The 23,255-nt window shown below is 38.3% G+C and overlaps 1 protein-coding gene across 6 annotated transcripts in view; it reads left to right on the top strand.

Moving 5' to 3' along the window:
* The window catches only part of METTL8 (methyltransferase like 8), an 82,653-nt gene that overhangs the window by 8,069 nt on the left and 51,329 nt on the right, over nucleotides 1-23,255 (top strand). For 4 of the 6 annotated variants that reach the window (XM_032355924.1, XM_032355926.1, XM_032355931.1 and 1 more), the window contains one exon: nucleotides 21,824-21,882. The exons of 1 other annotated variant lie outside the window; for it this stretch is intronic. In XM_032355924.1, the coding sequence (XP_032211815.1) occupies nucleotides 21,850-21,882 (33 nt within the window). In that variant the 5' untranslated portion in view covers nucleotides 21,824-21,849. Of the gene's footprint in view, nucleotides 1-2,688; nucleotides 2,879-21,823; nucleotides 21,883-23,255 lie in introns of those variants that run through there. One more of the 6 variants, XM_032355925.1, reaches the window with a different exon arrangement.

Here is a 23,255-nt window from a genome sequence, read left to right as displayed (position 1 = left end):
TTGTAGTACCGGAAAGTGAGGAAGTGCTCAAAAACAGAACACAATGATGGGAATATGTCAGAAAGATACAGGAGCTAACTATAGAAGAAACTATAGGAGGAAGAGCTCTTCATGGCCGAAACAGGGAGAGTTTGAGCAATAAATAAAGTAGTGGTGGATAATAATCCACAGTTTAAAATAAACATGATGGGGCGCCTGGGTGGCTCCATGGGTTAATGCCTCTGCCTTCGGCTCAGTTCATGATCCCAGGGTCCTGGGATTGAGCCCCACATTAGGCTCTCTGCTCAGCGGGGAGCCTGCTTCCCCCTCTCTCTCTGCCTGCCTCTCTGCCTACTTGTGATCTCTGTCGTTCAAATAAATAAATAAAATCTTTTCTAAATAAATAAATAAATAAATAAATAAACGAGTCCATACTGATAGAAACAAACGATTAAATAAGTAAGTGGGGGAGAAGAAACAAATCTCTCACACAAAAGAATTCCAAATAATTTGTGTATATACTCTGCCCTTAACGAGGTGGAACATAACTCCCTACTCCATAAGTGTGGGCTTCCTGTAGTGACTTCCTTCTAAGAATACACTGTGGAAAGAGGGAAGGAAGTAACTTCACAGTGGAGAAACTTGTCAATCACTCCACAGCCAGTGATCAAGATTAACATCAACCCATGTTAAGTCATGTTCATACCATGCATACCCTTGATAATGATGTGATAAGAATGGCACTTTACTTCTGTGGGTTTTTTTTTCTCTCTGAAACCCAAACCCCAATCCAGTCATGAGAAAAATATCTCGAAAATATTTGAGGAGCATTCTACAAGATACTTGATCAGTATTCCTCAAAATTGTCAAGGTCTTCAAAAACAAATTCTGAGAAACTATTAGAGCCAAAGAGGAGCCTAAGGAGACCTAATCACAAAATATAATATGGTGCCCCGGATGGAATTCTGTGAGAGAAAAACACATCAGATGAAAACAAAGGGATTTTGAATAAAATATGGACTTAGGTTTATAATAATGTAGTAGTATTGGGGTGTCCTGTCATGATCTCAGGGTGGTGAGATCGAAGCCCCGCATGGGCTGCACTCTGGATGTGGAGCCTAAGATTCTCTCTCTCCCTCTCCCCTACCCCCAATTGTGCACCCCTGCTTTCCTCTCTCTCAAAAAAAAAGAAAAGAAAAAGAAAAGAAACTATATTAGAATATGGGAGCTCTCTGTACCATCTGTAACTTTTCTGTAAATCTAAAACTGTTCTAAAATTAAAAGTTTGCTTTAAAAATGCAATAGGAATATGGTAGATGCCACTGTATAGATGCAGCATAATGTTTAGTGGTTAAGAGGAACTCAGCGGCCTGCCTGGGTTCAGATATCAGCCTCACAACCTGCTAGCTGTGCCAGCCTGGGTATGCTAAGTAACTAGAATTACTTTAACTTCTCTGTGCCTCATTTCCTTATCTGTTAAGTGGGTTCTTGGGAGGTCTAAATGAGTTATCATATGTAAAGCACTGGAAGTAATGCCTGGCATATAGCAGATACTAAAGAAATGTTTGATTCCATTTATCATTACTACTTTGTTTGGATCTTAATTTGGGGGAGCTCTGTGTTTATAGCTGAATTTTACTGAATCTCCCTTCTTTAGCATACTGATTTTTAGCTGGTCACTCCAACAGTACAGTGTCTATAATGCTTTTTTCATAGGGGGAAATTACTAAGATTATAAAGATTCAAGAGAAAGCAAGGCCAGAACTGGTGGATTGCCACCCCCAGTTTCATGCTGTATAAATAGTATTGGCCGAGTGAATGCAGATGCTACAAAGCCTGGCAGGATCTACTTTTTTATGGGCATAGACATGCCACATACATAAATTCTGAAGTTAACTTTATTTGGTTTTTCAGTAGATTTACTATTGAAATGTCTACTCCCCTTTTAAGGCAAGGTACTGCCTACAGTACAAATCCCTCAGATTTAGGGGTCAGCATCTAAAATTTTCGTGACATTTGAAACAAAATGGATTGTATTATTTAAAAAATGTATATAAAAACATGTTTGAGGCCTTTTACTTCTCTGCGTGAAATACATACAAACACTGATAGGAAACTCCTCATACATCAGCAGCTCAGTTGTGATAGTGTAATGCGTAAAACAAAGAATTCGAAGTCAGGAATCCTGCTTGGACTCTGGGGTCTTATTGCTGTGTGAACAAGGCAATTCATGTAACCTGTTTGAACCTCATGTCCCACATCTGTAAAATGGTGATAACAAAATGCTTGTCCTGCCTTCCTCCCTTACTTATAGGACTGTTGTAAGGATTAGGTGTGAAAATGAACATGAGAGCTTTTTGTGAATCGTAAAGCCTATACAAATTTTATTGTTCTAGTCATTCTCAGGCTTTTGACCAGATTAAGACTCTAATGGAGCTTTAGAGTCAGATTAGGTGTTGTACACCTTTACTTATTTAATTATGCAATAAGATGAAATCATTTGAATTTAACATGCCTTTGATGGTGTATTTTCTCACAGCACTTCAGTTTTTATGATGTTTTTCTTTGGTGTGACAAAGGAGGGCATTGTTTTTATCTGGAATTGTTTCCTTCAGGTAGCAGTTTGAGGAACTAGCCTTCAAACTCTTCACCGAAATTAGCTGTATAGAGAACACAAAAGCATATCCCTCTAATTTGTTGTCTCCTTAGGACATAGACCCTATTGTCCTGGAGTAAAGCTGACCAGCAGAGGGTGCACGAGCTTTCCCAGGAGCTGGCCTCAAAGGCGAGCTGGGCAGACGGGACTGGTGTCTGATGATTAACAAGTACTATAAATGAAAAGGTTCTGGCACACCAAAAACAGTTACCAAATGGAAAGAGAGAGCAGCCATAACATCAGGTAACAATGTGGTACTTACCCACCGTAGCTGGTAAATAGGATGTTTCTAGGTAATTGGAATTTGGTATTGTAGCATAGGTTGTCTTCTATGTCCTCCTCCTACTCTTTGTCTTTTCCAGTAGTTGCTTTCCCTTTCAGGGTTCTTTGCCCCCACCTTCAGAGCATCTGCAGTTGTCGGCCTTATGTGGTCTAACAAATTGGAGTTTTTTAAAACTAGTCTTTCTCTGAACTTTTTTGGCCGTAGGGTGTTTGGGTCCTGGATCCAACTGGCCACAGCACGCTGCCTGGGTCCCTTTACCAGGCTCTCACAGATTCCATGGCATCTTTTCCTCCATGTAAATGGGTGACTTCTAAAAAAAATATACAGTTTTCAAGTTTTACTATCACTACTGCCCATAGCATTTTTTCCCCCTTCCTTTCCAAGCATGAATCCTCTACCCATAGATATTGTGTAGAGTTTATATACTTAGCGATTATAAAAATATTTTTATGGAGGCACCTGGGTGGCTCAGTGGGTTAAGTCACTGCCTTCGACTCGGGTCATGATCCTGGGGTTCTGGGATCAAGCCCCGCAGCGGGCTTTCTGCTCAGCAGGGAGCCTGCTTCCTCTTTTCTCTCTTCCTGTCTCTGCCTACTTGTGATCTCTGTCAAATAAATAAATAAATAAATCTAAAAAAAAAAAAAAACTTTTGGGGCGCCTCCGCAGGGAGCCTGCTTTCTCCCCTCTCTCTCTCTGCCTGCCTCTCTGCCTACTTGTGATCTCTCTCTCTGTCAAATAAAATCTTTAAAAAAAAAAATTTATGTTTCCTGAGTATAAAGGTTATTTGGGTTTACTTACAAAGAAAAAGAAAAGAACATTTTGGGGACATATTGAAACAATAGAAGGATCTCCCTGAGTCTTTCAATCAGAGAAAACTGTAAATTCTTCCAGACTTTTTCTATGCATATGTGTATTTGTTTTTATATATATTAATTTTTAAAAATGAGATCTTACTATAGCTACTATTCTGTACCTGATTTTTTCCCCAACCTAATAAATAATTGACTTCTTTCCATATCAATAAATTTAGGTTTATAAGCAATATTTTAATATATATAATTATTATAGTATATTTAAATATATAGGATTGGGTCCTGCAGTCCATCATGGGGCCTGATCTCACCACCCCGAGATCATGACCAGGCACCCCCCTAACATAGTTTCTGTATTATTAAAATCTTATATTATCATGACAATTTGTTACAATTAATAAGGCAATACTACTACATTATTATAAATCTAAGTCCATACTTAATTCAAATTCCCTTCTTCTTCATTCGATGTGTTTTTCTCTTATACATGTATGTGTATATATATCTATCTATTATGGATATATAGTAATTTAGTCAGTTTTTTTAGTCAGTTTTCTAAAGATGAGTATTTAATGGCCTACAGTTTTTCAGGATAATGTACAACAATGCTGTAACAAATTCTTATATACTGGTCTGCCTAGGTGGCTCAGTTAGGCATCTGTCTTTGGCTTGGGTTGTGATTGCAAGGTCCTGGGATCAGGCCCCACATGGGTTTCCCTGCTCATCGGGGAGCTTGCTTCTCCCCCTGCCTCTCCCTTGTCTGCCTGCTCATGCTCTCTCTCTCTGCCAAATAAATAAATAAAATCTTTCAAACAAAAACAAAATCTTTATATTCTTCTGATTATATTCTTAGGATATATTTCTAGAAATTGAATTTTCAATCAAATTTATTCTTTAAGAATTTGCATATATATGGGGCATCGGGATCACTCAGTTGGTTAAGTGTCCGACTCTTGATTTTGGCTCAGGTCATGATCTCAGGGTTGTGAGATCAAGCCCTGCATGAGGCTCTGTGCTGAGTGTGGAGCCTGCTTAAGATTTTTTTCTCTCCCCCTGCCCCTTTACCCCCTTAAAAAAAAGAATTTTCATAGGTATTGCCTTTCCTCTGGAAGGGTCTTTCAGTGCAGTCTCCCCTAATAATGTGTGAGGATGCTTGTTTTTGCACATCACTGATCACAACATTTCACTTTGCCAAAATGGTAAGACAGATACTTAAGTAAGCCATCATATTCTTTTTTATTTTTATTATTATTATTTTTAAGATTTTATTTATTTATTTGACAAAGAGAAATCACAAGTAGACGGAGAGGCAGGCAGAGAAAGAGAGAGGGAAGCAGGCTCCCCGCTGAGCAGAGAGCCCGATGCGGGACTCGAGCCCAGGACCCTGAGATTGTGACCTGAGCCGAAGGCAGCGGCTTAACCCACTGAGCCACCCAGGCGCCCCCATCATATTCTTTTTTAAAAGAATCAATGGACTTTCCGTCCTCTGTTTCACCCCAGAAAAATTAGTCTAAGGCAGTGGTTTTCCAACTTTTTGATCTCAGGACTCCTTGACACTGAAAAATTATACCAAGAGCTTTTATTTATATGGATCATAGTTGTCAATATTAATGTATTAGAAATTAAACCCAAGAAAAAATGTAAATATTAAGTAATTTAAAAATAACAATAATAGATCCATTGCATATTAGCATGAATACCATTTTTATTAAAAGTATTTTTTAATCTTTTTTCTCTTTCCAACTCTCTTTTTTTTTTTTTCAAAATCCTTTTCCAAAAGAAAAAAGATTAATGAGAAGAGTGGCATATTTTTACATTTTTGAAAATCTCCTCAATATTTGGCCTAAGAGAAGATGACTGGATTCTTTTTCTTTCTTTTTTTTTTTTTTAAGTATGTTTAACATAGAATGTTTTATTAGTTTCAGGTGTACAAGATACTGATTTAACAATTCTACACATTACTCGGTGCTTACTGTGATAAGTGTAGTCACTGTCTGTCACCATGCAATGTTATTATGGTATTATTGACTATTAATATCTCTTGTGCTGTACTTTTTGTCTCTGCAACTTATTTTATGACTACAAGTTTGCACCTCTTAATCCTCCTACCTCTTTCACTGGATTCTTAGGCTTGTTTCTTCATTGAGTTGTTTATAATATATTGTTCTGGTTTATATGCATGAAGAAAATCTGATCTCATGCAGAAATGTAAGTGCTTAGGGATGCCTGGGTGGCTCAGTCAGTTTAGCATCTGCCTTTGGCTCAGGTCATGATGCCAGGGTCTTGGAATCGAGTCCTGCATCATGCTCCCTGCTCAGCAGGGAATCTGTTTTTTCCTGTCCCTTTGCCCCTTCCCCTTGCTCATGCCCTTTCACTCTCACTCTCTCTCAAATAAGTAAGAACTTTAAAAAATAAAATTTAAAACAATGTAAGTAGTTAGAAAGAGGAGGAGTACTTGAAAGGTCTCTTAGGATGAATGAGAATATTCTTTGATACTATACCAAATTCCAATAGGCAGTAGTTTTGTAAAGGTTAATTACAATATAACATTTGAAACCATGTCAGTGAACTTTTCATATTCTGTTACATTAAAATCCTTTGACTGTCTTGCACTTTGAATAGATCTTTTACCCAGGCATGATTTTGTGATATCATGTGTCTCATCTGGAATATATTGGTTCACTGAGCTGTGCAGTTGACACATTTCATTATACCGTATCAAAAATACCTTTTTCTCATCGGAACAGTGTTTAAGTGTCAGAAAGCTGTTAAGCTCACTGTGGTAGGCATAAGTTTTCTAGAATTCTAATTTTTTGCTTAAAAGCTTGAATTTTATTAATGGCAACAAGTGGTGTCAGTTGTTTTCCTGACAGGCTTATTTTGTTTTTGAGAAAATGCCAAAGTAAAAATGGTGTTCCATGAATACAATTTTTATTTCTTCATCAAAGAGATGCTTAAGTGAAACTGGCTTTTTTTTTTTTTCCCTCCTGTCATTGCATGGTTGGTGAAGAAAATAGTCACCTGCAGTATAGTTTGGTGCAACTGCCTTGATTCAAATGAAGATGCCAGCAGCTTTATCCACCATTGCCTGAGCACCATAGTGCAATTGCCACCACTGTAAAAAAATATATATAATATGTTGACATTATTATGAAAATAATTCTGACCTCTTGAAGACCCCCTTAAAGTGTTTTGGACCCCTAGGAATCCCCAGATCACACTCTCAGAACCTCTAAGGTAATTGTAGGAACCCATTCTCTTACCAGAAACTGATGTAGCAATAGTTTGTGCCCTCAATTTCTGGCCAGTGAAATCTGAGAGTAAATGTGTTGAGGAGCTTGTGAGAAAATTTCCCCATTCCTACAAAGATATAAGGAAGAAATGGTCCTTTTCTTCCTCTAGGTATTACCGTATTAGTTGTGATACCTGGAATTGCTGCAGCCATTTTGTGGCAAAGGAAACCAGCCTTAGGGAGGAAAGTAATCCTGTTAAGAGCAGGATAGAGAAATGACAAGAACCTCGGTCCTTGCTGACATTATAGAACTAAAGATGAAACCACACCTAGAGCTTACCCAACCTCTGGACTTCTAGTTATGAGAGATATTATTCTCTTATTATTTAAGCCAGTTTGGATAGGGTCTTCTGTTACTTGCCATTGGAAGCATCCCCCAAAACATTTTTTGTTAGCGTGATGAATATTTTTTAGTGTCTGGTGGCCATTTGCATTTCTTTTGTGAATGTTTATTGGTGGCATTGGTGTATTTTGTACTGAGGTCATTTCTAAGTACTTCCTAAGCATTCCTTAGTATTTTTAAAGCATTCCTTACATATTAGTAATACATTGTAGTGTTTTGCAAGTATCTCCACCAGAGTCTTCTATAGCATATCCTCCCATACATCTTTTAAGCAATCTATTAGTCTTTTTCTTTCCTTTTTTACTTTATAGCTTTAGTATCATGTTTAAAAGAGTCTTTTCTACTCCCACTTTTAAGTAAGTATTCACCTGTATATTTTTAGGCCTATTGAGTATTTTTTACATTAAAAACTTAAACTTACCTGGAATTTATTTTGGTGTTAGGTATAACATAGGCATATAACTTTATTCTTTCCAAAATAGGTAGTCTTTTTCTTTCTTTCTTTTTTTTTTTTTAAGTAATCTCTACACCCAAAATGGGACTCAAACCTACAACCCCAAGATCAACAGTCCCATGTTCCACTGACTGAGCCAGCCAGGTGCCCCTTTACTTCTTTCCATTCTTTCTTCCCTTCCTTCCCTTTCTCCCTCCCTCCCTCCCTTCCTTTCTTCCTTCCTTCCTTCCTAGTTCTAGTGTAAGGTGGGGCTCAAACCCACAACCCCAAGATCTAGAGTCATATGCTCTCCTGACTGAGTCAGCCAGGCTCCCTGGTAGCGCATTTTCTTAATACACTTTTTTGATTAGTCCACCTTTAACCACTGCTTTGAAATACTAGCTTTATTACAAGAATTCTTCCATACATTTTACCCTAGTTTCTGGACTATCTATCCTGTTTCACTGCATTGACTGTATATCCTGGCACTGTAGACAGAAGATATACTTGCTTTATAGTGTATTATAATGTCTGGAAGGGTAAGCTCTTCTCTAACCCCCTTAACCCAATCCTACCACAAGTAGCATCACTGTTTCCCTTCCAGTATTTTCCTGGCACTTCCTACACGTTTATTCTTCCAGATGAACTTTTAAATTATTTGTTCAAGTTCCTCAAAAACATTTTTTGGAATTTTGAGTGGCATTTCTCTAATTTTATGGATGTTTTTGTTGAGAATTTGCATTTTTACAATATTAAATCTTCAGCTTCAAAAACCCATATATTGTCTTCCTATTTATTAAAATTATCTTCCACGTCCCTCTGTAGAGCTGTATAGCTTTCTTCCTATCAGTCCTGTGTATTTCTGGCTAAGTTTATTCCTTCGTATTTCATATTACTTTTGTTGCAGTCATAAGAGGAATCTTTTTCCCTATATATTTTCTATTTTTGCTATTGATATTTGTTAAAAAAAAAAAAAAACTTACAAAAAAAATTCAGCTCTTATTTCCAGATAGTTTTGGCTTCTTAAAAAACAGTAAGCACAAAGGACACTATCATTTGTGGTAGTACAATGTGTACTGTGTGATTTATGAAGTATGAGGTTCTGCTTAAAGAAAGAGAACATACCAGAAACTATATCTCAATGAGCATGATCTTTCCAAGCTGGTTATATTGGGAGTCTATATTTTTCTGGCAAAAAACCCCACAACAACTGACTCAAAAAAAAGGTATTATCCTAAAGCAAACGGTTTGACACCACTAAGGATATGAAAAAGAATCAATAAGCTCCAGTCAGAAAGACAGTAATCATCTGGTTCCACTCATATGAGGAATAGAAGAAACAACACAGAGGATCATAGGGGAAGGGAGGGAAAACGTAATGGGAAGAAATCAGAGAGGGAGACAAACCATAAGAGACTCTTAATCATAGGAAACAAACTGAGGGTTGCTGGAGGGGAGGGGAGATGGGGGATGGGGTAACTGAGTGACAGGCATTAAGGAGGGTATGTGATGTGATGAGCACTGGGTGTTACATGCAACTGAGGAATTGCTGAACTCTACCTCTGAAATTAATGATGAACTATATGTTGGCTAATTGAGTTTAAATTTAAAAAAATAAAAAGAATCAGTAAGCTTGCTAGAAGGATATTATCTGAAAATGGAATTTCAGAGATGTTTATTACTTTAATAAGTAGTAATCCCTCAAAGTGACTTACTTGAAGGGTCAACACTTATTTTGATGCACAGGTTTACTTCTTAAACAGCATCACTTTTTAGACACGCTTAGTGTTACCAGGTGGCAAAGAAATGGCTGACAGGTTTTATGTGGTTTTGTTGTTGTTGTTTTAAAAGAATCATCATTTAATCATACTGTTTTTATATTAAATAAGATTCATGTTGCCCCAGGCAGTATGGATTGGCAGTGTTTCAACTGTTGGGAAAATGGAATTTGCCAGTCTTCTAAGATCATTTAAAATAAACAAACAAATTTCTTTTCGTCCACATTATAGATTTAAAAAGCATGTGTGGGCTAACCTTGTATCTTAATCACCATTTTAAATGTTTCTATAGAAAATGTGGTGCTGAGCTCTTAGCAGTTGAGTTACAGATGATGTTAGAAATAAGACCTTTTAGGTTGAAGATTACTGAGGTTTCTTTACATGATGTGATCCTTGAAGGTTAAGAATATAATACTCTCTTGTGATTCCTGTCTGGCTCAGTCAGTAGAGCATGCAACTCTTGATCTCAGGGTTGTGAGTTCAAGCCCCATGTTAGATGTAGAGATTACTTTAAAGTCTTTAAAAAAAAAGAATATAATATTCTCAATTATTTTTAAGCAACTTGCTATGGCATTATTATTCATGGACTTCAGAAAATCATTCTTAAATTTACTGATTTTTTTTTAGTTTATATAATTTCTTGCAATAAGGCTTATTATATTTTAGGAAGGGAATGTTCATATTTTTTTATTTCTCTGGGTGAAGAGTCCGGCTGTAGGTCAGAATCCTATGCATGGTATTTCAGACCTGACTACAGGCAATTACAAGACTTTTCCTGGAAGGCCTCACAGGAGGAAGCTGCCATTTTCACCGCCAGTGCATTGCAGTTTTCTGGGGGGGATTGTAGTCAAGGCTCCCCTGGGCAGTCATGCTCAATAATGGGGACTGCTGCTGAGATACTTTCTCCACTTTGGCTCAGTACCATTCCACTCCTTGCTCTTCTACCCCCACCACCAACCCCCTTCTAGCCCATGGATCTATGGAAAGACAGGACACAGTTTCCCCCATCAGTGCTGCATCTACGTGATCCGCACCCAGTGCCGTTCCATAGGGCAAAATATAACACTCAGAGCTGGTGCTTCTCTTTGCCTCTTGTTTGCCCTGTTGCAGTAAGTAAAGGCTTGACTGTTACTTTCAGTTTGGCTTGTTGTCTTCATTCCCCACCTCAAAACCTGATTGCTTAGCAGTGGGAGGTGGGAATTTTTTGTGTGATACATTTTTTTCCTTTTCAGGCTTTAAGGGGTGCCATTTAGAAATGTTTCTGGAATTCACCAAATAGTAACTTGACTTTACATTTGTGAAGTACTATGTAGTTTATAGTGTTCTGTGCAAGAACTTTGTAACTTAAGAATTATCTGCATTTTACAAATGAGCCAATAGGTTCAGGCAAAGTAAGTGACTTTTCTAAAAGTCATGATAATAGAGGGTTGGACCAGGACTTGAATTTGAGGCTTCTTATATACTTGGTTCAGCACTTTCTACTTTACTTCCCTACTTCACTGGTAAATTAGTTTTTTTACCTTCTTGGGAAGCTGTGACTACTTTAAGTCTGTTTAAGCTAAGCAGCACAATGGAAGGCTTGGTGCTTTGGTGTCCATGAAGCCCTGTGGAAGTTGTAAGATGAACCAGACTAATAATAAAAAAAATAATATCAGCTAAAGTTTATTGAGCACTTACTGTGTACCCAGCACTATGTCACATATATGTGTTACATAGATCACCTTCTCTGACCTTCCTAAATCTTAAAATAATCTTATTAGCCACATTTTGAGGAAATTGACATTAACAAAGTTAAATATCATATCATAGGTTGTGTGGTAGCAAGTCGCAGAGCCTGGATTCAACTTAGTCCAAAACCTTTGCCTCTTCACCTGAAATTGATTTCTGAGAAGACTTGAGGTGATTCTACCCTACTTTGGGGGTATTTCAGCTATTAAGGAGAAATAAGAGGAGACTTCTCTGGAACAGAATCTCCTAATATAGTATTTCTTAATATTGAAAAATGTATACACCTCCATTTAAAAGAAAAAAAAATTCTTAGGCCCCTGGGTTGACTTAAATTGACGTATTGTTACACAAATCTAGGTATAAGCTCCATGTTCAAGTATAAAGTATATAAGCTCTTGTTCAAGTATAAAATCAAAGGACAAATGAGGGACTTTTGGGTGGCTCAGTCACTTAAGCAGCTGTCCACCTTTCCTCAGCTCAGGTCATGATCCCAGGGTCCAGGGATAGAGCCCCACATCCACCTCCTTGTTCAGTGGGGAGTCTGCTTCTCCCTTTCCTTCTGCCTTCTGCTCCCCCTGCTTGGACTCTCTCTCTCTGACAAATAAGTAAATGAAATCTTTAAAGAAAAGTGCAGATATAATCACAAAGCCAATAAAATTCAAATTTCCACCATAATGTGACTGCTGATGTGTTACCAGAACCCAGTTGTAGCTCTCATTATTAACAAGGTACTGACCACCACACAGGTTCTTTTGACTTTAGCCCATCTTTACTGTTGTGCGCTATGTGTCTTCTCAATTCCCTCACCACTTTTCTCAGTTTGAAATACTGCAGAATCTTTGACAGTATATTCAGATGCATCATCTCCATATTATATAGCTGTGCTGCTTTTTGCCAACAAGATCATAAATGCAGACATAGGTGCTGAAATCAAGTAGCAGTGATACATTTGCTCCTTTTGATTTTATTTTTAGATCATTATCATAATATAAACATGATTTTAATAAATTGTCAGAAAAAAAATTGTCAGTAGGACCTGAGTTTGACAAACCCTGTTTGTTCTTTTGTTTTTAAATGTGTGTGGGTGTTTTTTTTTTTTTTTTTTTTAAGTAATCTCTACACCCAGCAAGGGCCTCTAACTTACAACCCCAAGATCATGAGTTGCATGCTCTACTGACTGAGCCAGCCAGGCGCCCCAAACCCCATTTTAATAGATGTGTTTGTTACTGAAGAGCAAGGAATGGAAATCTATTGTAATGACCTTAAGAAGGTTAAAATGAGGTGGTGAATGGCAGTCCATGTTTTAGCTTTTGTCTACTCTAAAGTGTTTTTATTTCATAGGTGTTTATAACCTTGTGGTTCTTTCTAGCCACACTTAAGAGCTTCTCATTCAAAGCAGGATTTCCTTCTCATTGTTACAGTGTCACAGTTTTTGTTACTAGGTGACATGGGTTATCCAACTCAGAAGGCCTAATTACTAACCAGTAGGTTCTATTTCTCTTCTCTTCCCCTTATTTCTTTTCTTTTCTTTTTTTAGATTTTATTTTTAAGTAATCTGCACATCCAACATGGTGCTCTGATTTACAGTCTTGAGAGCAAGAGTTGTATGCTCCACTAGCTGAGCCAGCCAGGCGTCCCCTCCTTTCCCCTTATTTCTATTTACCCCAGACTTAAGCCACATCATGTCCATCAGCTACATCTCGCCCTCCTCCCTCCTTTTCCTCTGTCCTCTTTATTTTTTATTTCTGGTCATTTTGGGCTTACTTTATGGTCATCATTTATATTCTCCCTCAGTTCCACCATCTTAAATCACCACTACTTTTTGTACTACCAGCCTGGACAGGCCTAATACAGATAAAAACAAATATATTGCCCCCAGACTGCCAGATGGTAGAGGAAATCATGTAACGGGTCTGTCAGGTTACTTCTAGTTGCAGATAATAGAAAACTCAGATTGGCTTAAATAATTGAGGGAATGTATTGGCTCAATAACTGAAAAAGCCAGAGGTGGGTTGGGCTTCAAATAAAACATAACCCAGCTGCTTAACAATGGCACTGAACCTCCTTTTATCTTTACAATTTTCTTTCCTCAAAGTTAGTTTCATCCTAAAGTTGTACCATGGTGAGACCTGGCCACTCAAGTCTCTAAGATGGCTTTTGTTGTGTACTAAACTGTGACCCACCCCCACCCCAATTCACACCGAAACCCCAGCCCCCAGAGTGACTGTTATTGGAGATAGGGCCTTTATGAAGGTAATAAAAGTTAAGTGAGGTCATAATGATGGGCCCCTAATCCAATAAAATTGTGTCCTTACAAGAAAGAACAAGATACCAGAGAGATTTTTCTCTGTCCACAGCATGCAAGAGGGAAGGCCATGTGAGGATGCAGCTGTCTACAAGCCAGCAAGTGATACCTCACCAGAAACCAACTTTGATACCAGTACTGTGAGAAAATAAATTCTGGTTTCGGTCATGTCTCCATGTCTCTACAGACTCAAAGATCTCAAATCCATGAGCTATTAATGGAGAGTGAGTGGTCAGGAGGCAACCAGTAAGTGGTTGCTAATTTGAGTTGCAACTTCAGTTGGGCCAGTTAGCTGTTAACATTCCTTTACTCAAATGTTGTTAGTTTTCTTTTCCATTTTTTTTCTCTGTTCCTCCCTCAAGTTCCCTACCTTGCAGTCTCTTACTTTACACAAGGATAATAACATTGGGAAAGGACTTCCACTACAAACTTACCTGTTCTCACTCGTGAGAGAATGAAATTGTTCTAGACACCTTATGTGACTGACACATTTTTGGTGTCCCTTCCCTTCCTCCCACTTTTTTTTTTAAGATTTTATTTATTTATTGACAGAGAGAGATCTCAAGTAGGCAGAGAGGCAGGCAAAGAGAGAGAGATGGGGAAGTAGGCCCCCTGCTGAGCAGAGAGCCTGATGTGGGGCTCGATCCCAGGACCCTGGGATCATGACCTGAACCGAAGGCAGAGGTTTAACCCACTGAGCCACTCAGGTGCCCCCCTTCCTCCCACTTCTTAAAGCTTGTCAACAATTTATCTCTTTCCTTTTTTTTTTTTTTTTTTTTTGATTTTATTTATTTATTTATTTGACACCGATCACAAGTAGGCAGAGAGGCAGGCAGAGAGAGAGAGAGGAGGAAGCAGGCTCTCTGCTGAGCAGAGAGCCCAATGCGGCTCAATCCCAAGACCTTGAGATCATGACCTGAACTGAAGGCAGAGGCTTAACCCACTGAGCCACCCAGGCGCCCCCAAAGTTAATTTTCTAATATAAGCTTTTAATTTTAGAACAGTTTTAGCTTTATAGAAAAATTGTGAAATTTGTATAACTACCATATACTCCATACTGAGTTTCCCCAACTATTAACATCTTACATTAGTATGGTCACAGTTAATGAACCAATATTGATATATTTCTGTTATCTGTTCACTCAAATACATAGTTTACTCAGATTTCCTTAGTTTTCACATATCCTTTTTCTGTTCTAGACTCTAAGGACACCACATTGCATTTTTTTTTTTTTGAAGACTTATTTATTAGAGAGAGAGGGAGAGAGAGCATGAGCATAGAAGGAAGGGGCAGAGGGAAAGGGAGAGAGAATCCCAAGCAGACTCGGAGCATGGAGCACGGAGCCTGATTGAGGGGAGGGTGCTCAATCCCAGAACCCTGAGATCACAACCAGAGCCAAAGGACACTCAGTTGACTGCACCACCCATTGCAACACCACATTGCATTTTAGTCATCATGTCTCCTTAAGTTCCTCTTGGCCCTTACAGTTTCTCAGATTAAATTGCTTTTTGATGACCTTGACAATTTTGAGGAATACTGTTCGGTATTTTATAGAATGATCCTAAATTGGGGTTTGTCTGATGTTTTTCTTATGATTAGACTGGGGTTATGGATTTGGGGGAGGAAGAAGAACACAGAGGCAAAGTGCCATTCTCATTATATCATATCAAGAGTACATGCTGTCAACATGACATCCACTATTGATGTTAACTTTGATCACCTGACTGAGTAGTGTTGGTCAAGTTTCTCCAGGGCAGAGTTAAGTTTCCCCTCTTTCCTACTGTACTCTTTAGAAGGAAGTCACTATGTGTAGCACACACTTAAGGAATGAGAAGTTATGGTCCACCTCCTTGAGGATGGAGTATCTACATAAATTATTTGGAATTCTTCTGCCTGGGAGATTGTCTGCACTTATTATTTCCTGCACTTATTATTTATTCAATCAATCATTTATATCCATATGGACATACAGATACTTTATTTTGGGGATCATAACCCAAAACTATTTTGTTGCTCAAAGTGTTTCAACTTTGGCCATTAGGAGCTCTTTCAGTTGGCTCACATGTCCCTTTGACGTACCTCTTTCATTGTGGGGTTTTGAATTTTGTTTGTTTTGTTTTCTTTTTGAGCACTTCCTTACTTTCTGGGACTAAAAGATGCTTCAGGCTCATCTTGTATATTCCCTGCCCTAGGCCTAGCTAGCATTTCTCCAAGGAGCCCTAGTTCCTTTTGTTAGAGAATGGTATTAGAAACCAAGATATGGGGCTCCTGGGTGGCTCAGTGGGTTAAGCATCTGCCTTCGGCTCAGGTCATGATTCCAGGGTCCTGAGATTGAGCCCCGCATCGGGCTCTCTGCTCTGCAGGGAATCTGCTTCCCTTCCTTTCTCTGCCTGCCTCTCTGCCTACTTGTGATCTCTATCAAATAAATTAAAAAAAAAAAAAATCTTAAACTTTGTTCTTTAAAAAAAGAAAGAAAGAAAGAAAGAAACCAAGATCTGGGTGCTTCCTGGGCTTGTTGCTACTGGGATGTGGTAGCTTCTAGGCCTTATCAGCCTGCGGAGTAGGGAACTATATGTTTGTGTACTAACTTGTGTATATACATATCTACAAATATTTCTACATATAATATCTGTATTTATATTAAGTTAAACATGAGTTCATACTGATGATTCCAATTCTAATCTATTACTATATGGATCATTTCAACCTTCTCCCTCCATTTGTTTGTAACCTTTGATTCCCAGTGAGAAACTTGGTCTGTTCCCACCATCTACTATCTATTTCTTAATTGTTCAGTTCCGTTATTTTTTATAGTGGTTTCAGAATTGTTAACCTCCTTTCAACTGGAATACATGCTTATTATACTTCTTCTTGCCTTTAAAGACCCCAACTCATTTTCAAATTTACTTTAATTTTCCCAATTACTTTTTATTTCCTGAATTTAGCATATGCTTTCACACTTCTTTGTCTTTAATTGTGCCAGTCCCTCTGCCTGAGACACCCTGGTTTTTGTCCTTATCTCTTTGAAATATTGCCACTCATTCTTCTAGACCCAGCACAGATTTTTGCCTGTACCAGGAAACTTTCCCTGGCCACTGCCAATAGACTTCAGTCACTCATTCCTCTGTGCTCTGATAGTACCTTATATCCACCTCTACCACATGTGTGTCAGGACTATTCGCATTTCATGTCGCTTCACTTGATGGTACGTTTCTTGAAGGCGGAAATCAAATGGATTTGCCCCTGGATTCCCAGGACTTAACACTATTGTGTTATATATTGTATGTTAGAAATCCTCTTGGATGAAAAATAACAGAAAATCTAACCATGGTTAAAATATTTAAGGATTTTTCTTACCTACAAAGAAGTCCAGAGGAAGGTGGTAACTAACATTGGTTTACCTGTTCATTGGTGCCATCAAGAATCAGACCCCTTGGGGTGCCTGGGTGGCTCAGTGGGTTAGCTGCTGCCTTCGGCTCAGGTCATGTATCAGGGTCCTGGGATCGAGCCCCACATTGGGCTCTCTGCTCAGCAGGGAGCCTGCTTCCTCCTCTCTCTCTGCCCGCCTCTCTGCCTGCTTGTCATCTCTCTCTGTCAAATAAATAAATAAAATCTTTAAAAAAAAAAAAAAAGAATCAGACCCCTTTCCTCCTCTGCACGCTGCAGAGGAGGAACACTTCCCTCCTATGCGCACTGCATCCTGAGCTTAGATGCATTGCATCTAAGTTCAGGAAAGAGGTAGGGTGAGTTTGTGCCAGGAAGCTATCCTCTGGTCCCTTTCCCTCCATAGGGAAGAAAGACTTTAGCCCCTTAGCAGACTTTTTTCATCCAGAACTTGGTACCATGTCTCCTCTAACTGCAAGAGAAATTAGAAAGCTGAGTTTTTAGGAAGACTAATCTTTTAAATGAGAACAAGATGTTGGAATAATCACAGATGCTCCAAGTAGTCACAAGACTGCAAGGAAATCAGGGATCTGTTTCCTGTTGGTTAAAAGACCTGAGGATTGACAGAGGACCAGTCCAAGAAGTCTCTTCAAGACAAGAGGGAAAAAAATGAATGATCCCAGTGCTCCCACTGTGTGGAGTACCTCACCGTTACAGGTTCATCTATTGAGGAATCTAACATACTCTGGCCACCCACTCTAAAATCTTAGAGAATTCTGTATTGCTCTGGAAACTTTCAGCTTGTCTTCTCATTTAGAAATCGGATTGTTCCTATTAACTTTACTTTTTGTTCTTTGGCCCCTTTTCTAAGTATCATGCCTCCTATGCTTTTGCAGTCAAAATGTTTCCTGACAGCCCATGGTAAGTTTGCCTTGCTTTTTTGCAAGCTGTAACTAGTTGTAACTAGTAACATAACTTCTACTACCTAAATTCTATGTTCTTTTGAAATTAAGGAGATACAGTCATTTGGATACCTTTATTCACTGTATTTCAGATTTTTTATATCTAACAACTATTTATGATTTGAATTTTTTAATAATGTTCCATTTTATAACAGGGCAGCCTTATTGACACATTAGTCCAAACATGACTGGGTAAACCCTGTGTACAGGTACATGTACCTCCTGCCATCTGGTATACCTAGAGATAGGGACCTTTGTAATGAACAGGAAAACAGAAGTCTCATTAAGGGACAAACTACATTAATCTCATCCTTGTACATTTTTTTACTAGAATTTATAAGGACTGATAGCACATAAAGTATATATGTAACTTAGTACCCTTTCTCAGCCCACCAAATCTGATTAATGCCTCTAGAAATTAAACAATGCATACAAACTTGAAATGCAAGGTGGATGAGTTAAAATAGATTTCATTCTGATCCAGCATCATGATTTTGGAAACAGCTTCCAGAGTAATTGGAATGGTATGGATTGAGGCAGCTTTGAGATGGAGTGACATGAAATCCATTAAAGAAATAACTTGTGAGGGACGCCTGGGTGGCTCAGTTGGTTAAGCAGCTGCCTTCGGCTCAGGTCATGATCCCAGCGTCCTGGGATTGAGTCCCACATCAGGCTCCTTGCTCCGCAGGGAGCCTGCTTCTCCCTCTGACTCTGCCTTCCACTCTGTCTGCCTATGCTCGCTCTCGCTCGCTCTCTCTCTGACAAATAAATAAATAAAATCTTTAAAAAAAAAAAAAAAGAAATAACTTGTGAATCCCAGTAGCTTCTAGTAAGTACCTGGTGTGGCCACCTTTAAGGGTGGTCATGGTGAGCAAACACTGAACATGAGCTTTCCATTTTGAAGCTGCAGAGTGACTGATGTCATAGTGTGATCAAAGTGCTCTGCAAATACTTACTGTAATTATTGTTGTTGTTCTGTTCTTGCTAATAGCCTTATTTATACCCTGAAATTATAATCATCCAAACAAAGATGAAAACAAGATGTATGAGTTTTCTGAGCTGTTTGCCTCACAGATGGTCACCCTTGGAGTTCTCCAAAATTGCTAGGGTTAATTGAAGCTTCAGTCTTCACTGCAGTGTAGTTGATACTTAAGTGTTTCTTACCTGTAGTCTCTCACTATCCAAAAACAGTACAACAATAGCACTTTAATTTGCTCTCATTAATGCTAGCCTCTCAGGTAACGTTAGTGCAGTTTTATCTAGATGATGTTTGTTCCTCTGAATGAAACCTTTGTACCAGCTTCCCAGCTGAGAAGAAAAGCTAAACAGTTACAAAGAGAAAAACACAAATGTCTCACTAATTTATTTATTTAAAAGATGTTCAGAACCCAGGAAACATCAAAGGGGAGTTAACTTTTAAATGGAGGGCAGGCATTTAGTGTGTGATTAACAGTGGTTTCTTTCCCTGAGATTTCACTGAGCTGAGACAACTGGGAATCATTCTTGGGGAGCCTAACAAATAGTTTTTGCTCAGAGCCAGCTGACTGCTCCAAGGATAATTGTTATAGACTCACACAAACAGCAGTACTGTTTGCTCTAGTTCTTTGGTGCTCTTCTAGCAGTATTGAGATGTAAAAAGGCAGTCATAGGATCAAGCTTAGATAGAAAGAAGTAAGTCCTTCTTTGCCTCTACTCCTCAGCTGTGTAAAAGTAGAAGACCAGTATTAAAATGTTCCATTATTTAGGTGATGCAACAGCGCTTTGTCTGTATCTTGAGTTTGGAATACTGGAAAAAGAATACCTATGCTTTCCTAAATCTGGGCACTAGTGTCTCCCATTGGCATTGCTTCCTATTTAATTAAGGCCCAAGAGAAGAAACGGAACTGCAAAAGATGAAGGGGGTAAGGAGGGAGAAGGAATTCTGGGTCTCCTTAAATTAGTTACAACAAATTAACAACCTCAGTAAAGACTGGAGAATCAGTGCTGTGATCCTTCTTGCATGTGTGGTGTACAAAAGTAGAAAGCAAATGGGTGAACTGTATGTATGTGAATAGCAAGGATGTAAAAAAACAGAATAAGGAAACAGAGCCTGGACTCTCCAGTTAGACTGACTGGGTTCAAATTGAAGTGTCATCAGTTATGGATTGGGTGACCTTAAACATGTTCTTTTATGTCATCCTGTATGGACTTTTCCTCTATAATGTGGGTATAAAAGCAGTACCCCTTGATAGGAAAATAGAGGTTAAATAAGATAATACATGTAGGGGTGCCTGGGTGGCTCAGTCAGTTTAGCAGTTGCCTTCAGCTCAGGTTATGATCCCAGGGTCCTGGGTCTGAGTCCCACGTCGGGCTCTCTGCTAGGCAGGAACCTGCTTCTCCCTCTTCCTCTGCTTGCAATTCTCCCTGCTTGTGCTCTCTCTTTCTGTCAAATAAATAAATAAAATCTTTTTTTTTTTTTAAGATAATACATGTAGAAAAAAAATGAAACAAGATGGGATTGGGAGGGAGACAAACCGTAAGAGACTCTTAATCTCACAAAACAGAGGTTTGCAGGGAGTAAGGGGGTAGGGGGAAGGTGGTTGGGTTATGGACATTGGAGAGGATATGTGCTGTGGTGAGTGCTGTGAAGTGTGTAAGCCTGACGATTCACAGACTTGAACCCCTGGGGCTAATAATAATACATTATATGTTAATTTTATATCTATCTATCTATCTATCTATCTATATATACACACACACACACACACACATATATATACATACATACATATACACACACACACATATATATGTAATACCTGTAAAGTACTTAGAATAGGGCCTTCAGGGGCACCTCAGTGGCTCAGTCCTTTAAGAATCGGACTCTTGATTTCAGCTCAGGTCATGATCTCAGAGTTGTGAGATCCAGCCCCATGTGGTGCTCCACACTGAGCATGAAGCCTGCTTAGGACTCTCTGTCTCCCTCTCACCCTGCATGCATGTCCCCTCCCCCTCACGCACTCTCTCTCTCTTCTTTCTCTCTCTCAAAAAAAAAAAAAAAAAGAAAGAAAGAAAAAAGAAATAGTGCCTCACACATGGCAAATACTTGACTCTTTTATTAATTGAGATTTACATAAAAGATAAACTGGGATTGGGCATTTATTCCTTAAAGACTTTTTCAATTTTCAGAATTTAGTATGGAGTATTTCCTTCAACTGAAATTATCCTTTTTATTTAAAAAGTACTTAAAACTATTATTCTACAAAAATTAAATTCACAATTACTTAAACACTTTTTCATGTTTGTAACATGAAATATCCTTGTACATTACATATTCTGATAGAATATGGTATAGTTTGTTGGTATGTAAGACAGGTGAATCATTGTGAAAAGGGATCCATTTTTAGTAGAAAGCAAATCATCTAGCCAAAATTTGGAGGTAGGACAGAGATCTCTTCCTCATATGTCAACCTATACCAAGGCGGCTGCTTTTGCTACACACAATGTGGTAGCAATGATGAGTCCAGAAAAGTGGTATAAAAACTGTCTTCTCCTTGGCTTGTCATACTGTATGTGGAACCTGAGTCATTTTGTGTATTTGCGCTTTTCCGTGTATTCTAATATAAGTGCACACTTAGCTATATCTAAGCTGGCAGGAAGTCTGTCAGCATTTCACGACATACTTCTGTATACTTATAAGTATAGTATTGTTATTGATAATGAAATTCTGTCATTCTGATATTTGTATGAGCTTCAGTTCCTTTCTGAATCTGTTCCTTTGTGATTTCTCTAGCCAGTTAACTACTCATGACTGAGTCATGGCATTGAAATCTCAGAGGGCCTTTGCCCTAAAGTCATGCTCATTCTGTTTCATTTTGACCTTGACAGGACTTGATAGGAAGAACCGCTCTGGGATGGTGAGCTGCAGTTGGGAACCTATAGACAAAGTAAGTAAAAGAAATACCATTTGATTGTATGGACTAGAATTGGATATGGCAGAATTAGTTTAAGCTAAGTTAAATGAAGGGTGAGGACCTCAGAACTCTTCAGGTGCTTCCAGCAGTACATAAAAACTTTCTGAACACCAAACAAGGATTTGCGGAGATTTTTGTTATCTTCATTTTGCTCTGCTCTGAACTGGAGGAACTCAAATTAAATATCAGCCTTAGCAGTGAGCACACTAAAACATGCCTAGAAAATTCTTACCTGTGTTTCTCACTTTTAGATAGCCTCAAGTTTTGTTTCTGACAAACACTTGATAATTTGAAACTATTATGAGAAACACTAAGTCTGTTAGAAAAACTGCATTGTAACTATCTGGCTAATATTCAGACCTTTATTTCATACAAGTATACTACTTACCCAGGTTATGTTGGCCTCATGAAACAGAATGATAAGTATTCTGTCCTCTATTTTCTGAAAGAGTCAGTGTAAGATTAGTGCTATTTCTTCCTTAAGTATTTGATATTCACTAGTGAAGCCATAGAGGCTTGTAGTTTTCTTTGTAGGCAGATTTTTTGTTTATTTGGGGTTTGTTGTGATAAAATATATGTAAGATTTACCACTTTTATCTTTTGCAAATATACAATCCAGTGGCATTAAGTATATTCACATTGTTGTGTAAGTATCACAACTATCTATCTCTAAGACTTCTTATTTTCCCCAACTGAAGTCCTATACCCATTAAACATTTAATTCTTTCGTGGCAACCTACTACCATTCTACTCTCTGCCTCTATGAATTTTTGACTACTCTAGGAAATTCATAGAGGAGGAATGATACAACATTTCTCCTTTTATGATAATTGGCTTATTTCACTTAGCATAATATCGTCAAGGCTCATCCATGGTACAGCATGTGTCAGAATTACCTTCTTTTTAAAGGCTAAATAATACTCCATTTTATGTATATGTCATTTTGCTTATCTGTTCATCTTTTGGTGGACACTCAGCTTGTTTCTACCATTTGTCAGTTGTGAATAATGTTGCTATAAACATGGTATACAAATATGTCTTCAAGTCCCTGTTTTCACTTGCTTTGGGTATATATCCAGAAGTAGAATTGCTGGATCGCATGGTAGTTTTATGTTTAATATTTTGAGGGATTGCTGTACTGTTTTCCACAGCATCTGCACCATTTTACATTCCATCCAGCAATGCACCAAGGTTATGATTTCTCCACATCCTCACAAATACATTTTTAAAAAATAATAGCCATCCTACTGGGCATGATGTTTGTTTTGCTTTTAATTACAAATTTAATTTATTTAGTACATTTGGGGCTATTTAAATTTTTTTTCTTGCACTGTTTTGGTAAGTAA

Source organism: Mustela erminea, chromosome 8 (genome assembly GCF_009829155.1).
Source record: "Mustela erminea isolate mMusErm1 chromosome 8, mMusErm1.Pri, whole genome shotgun sequence".
Classification (NCBI taxonomy): Eukaryota; Metazoa; Chordata; class Mammalia; order Carnivora; family Mustelidae; genus Mustela; species Mustela erminea.
The sequence above is the reverse complement of the archived record's forward strand: the minus strand, read 5'-3'. Positions and strand labels throughout refer to the sequence as shown.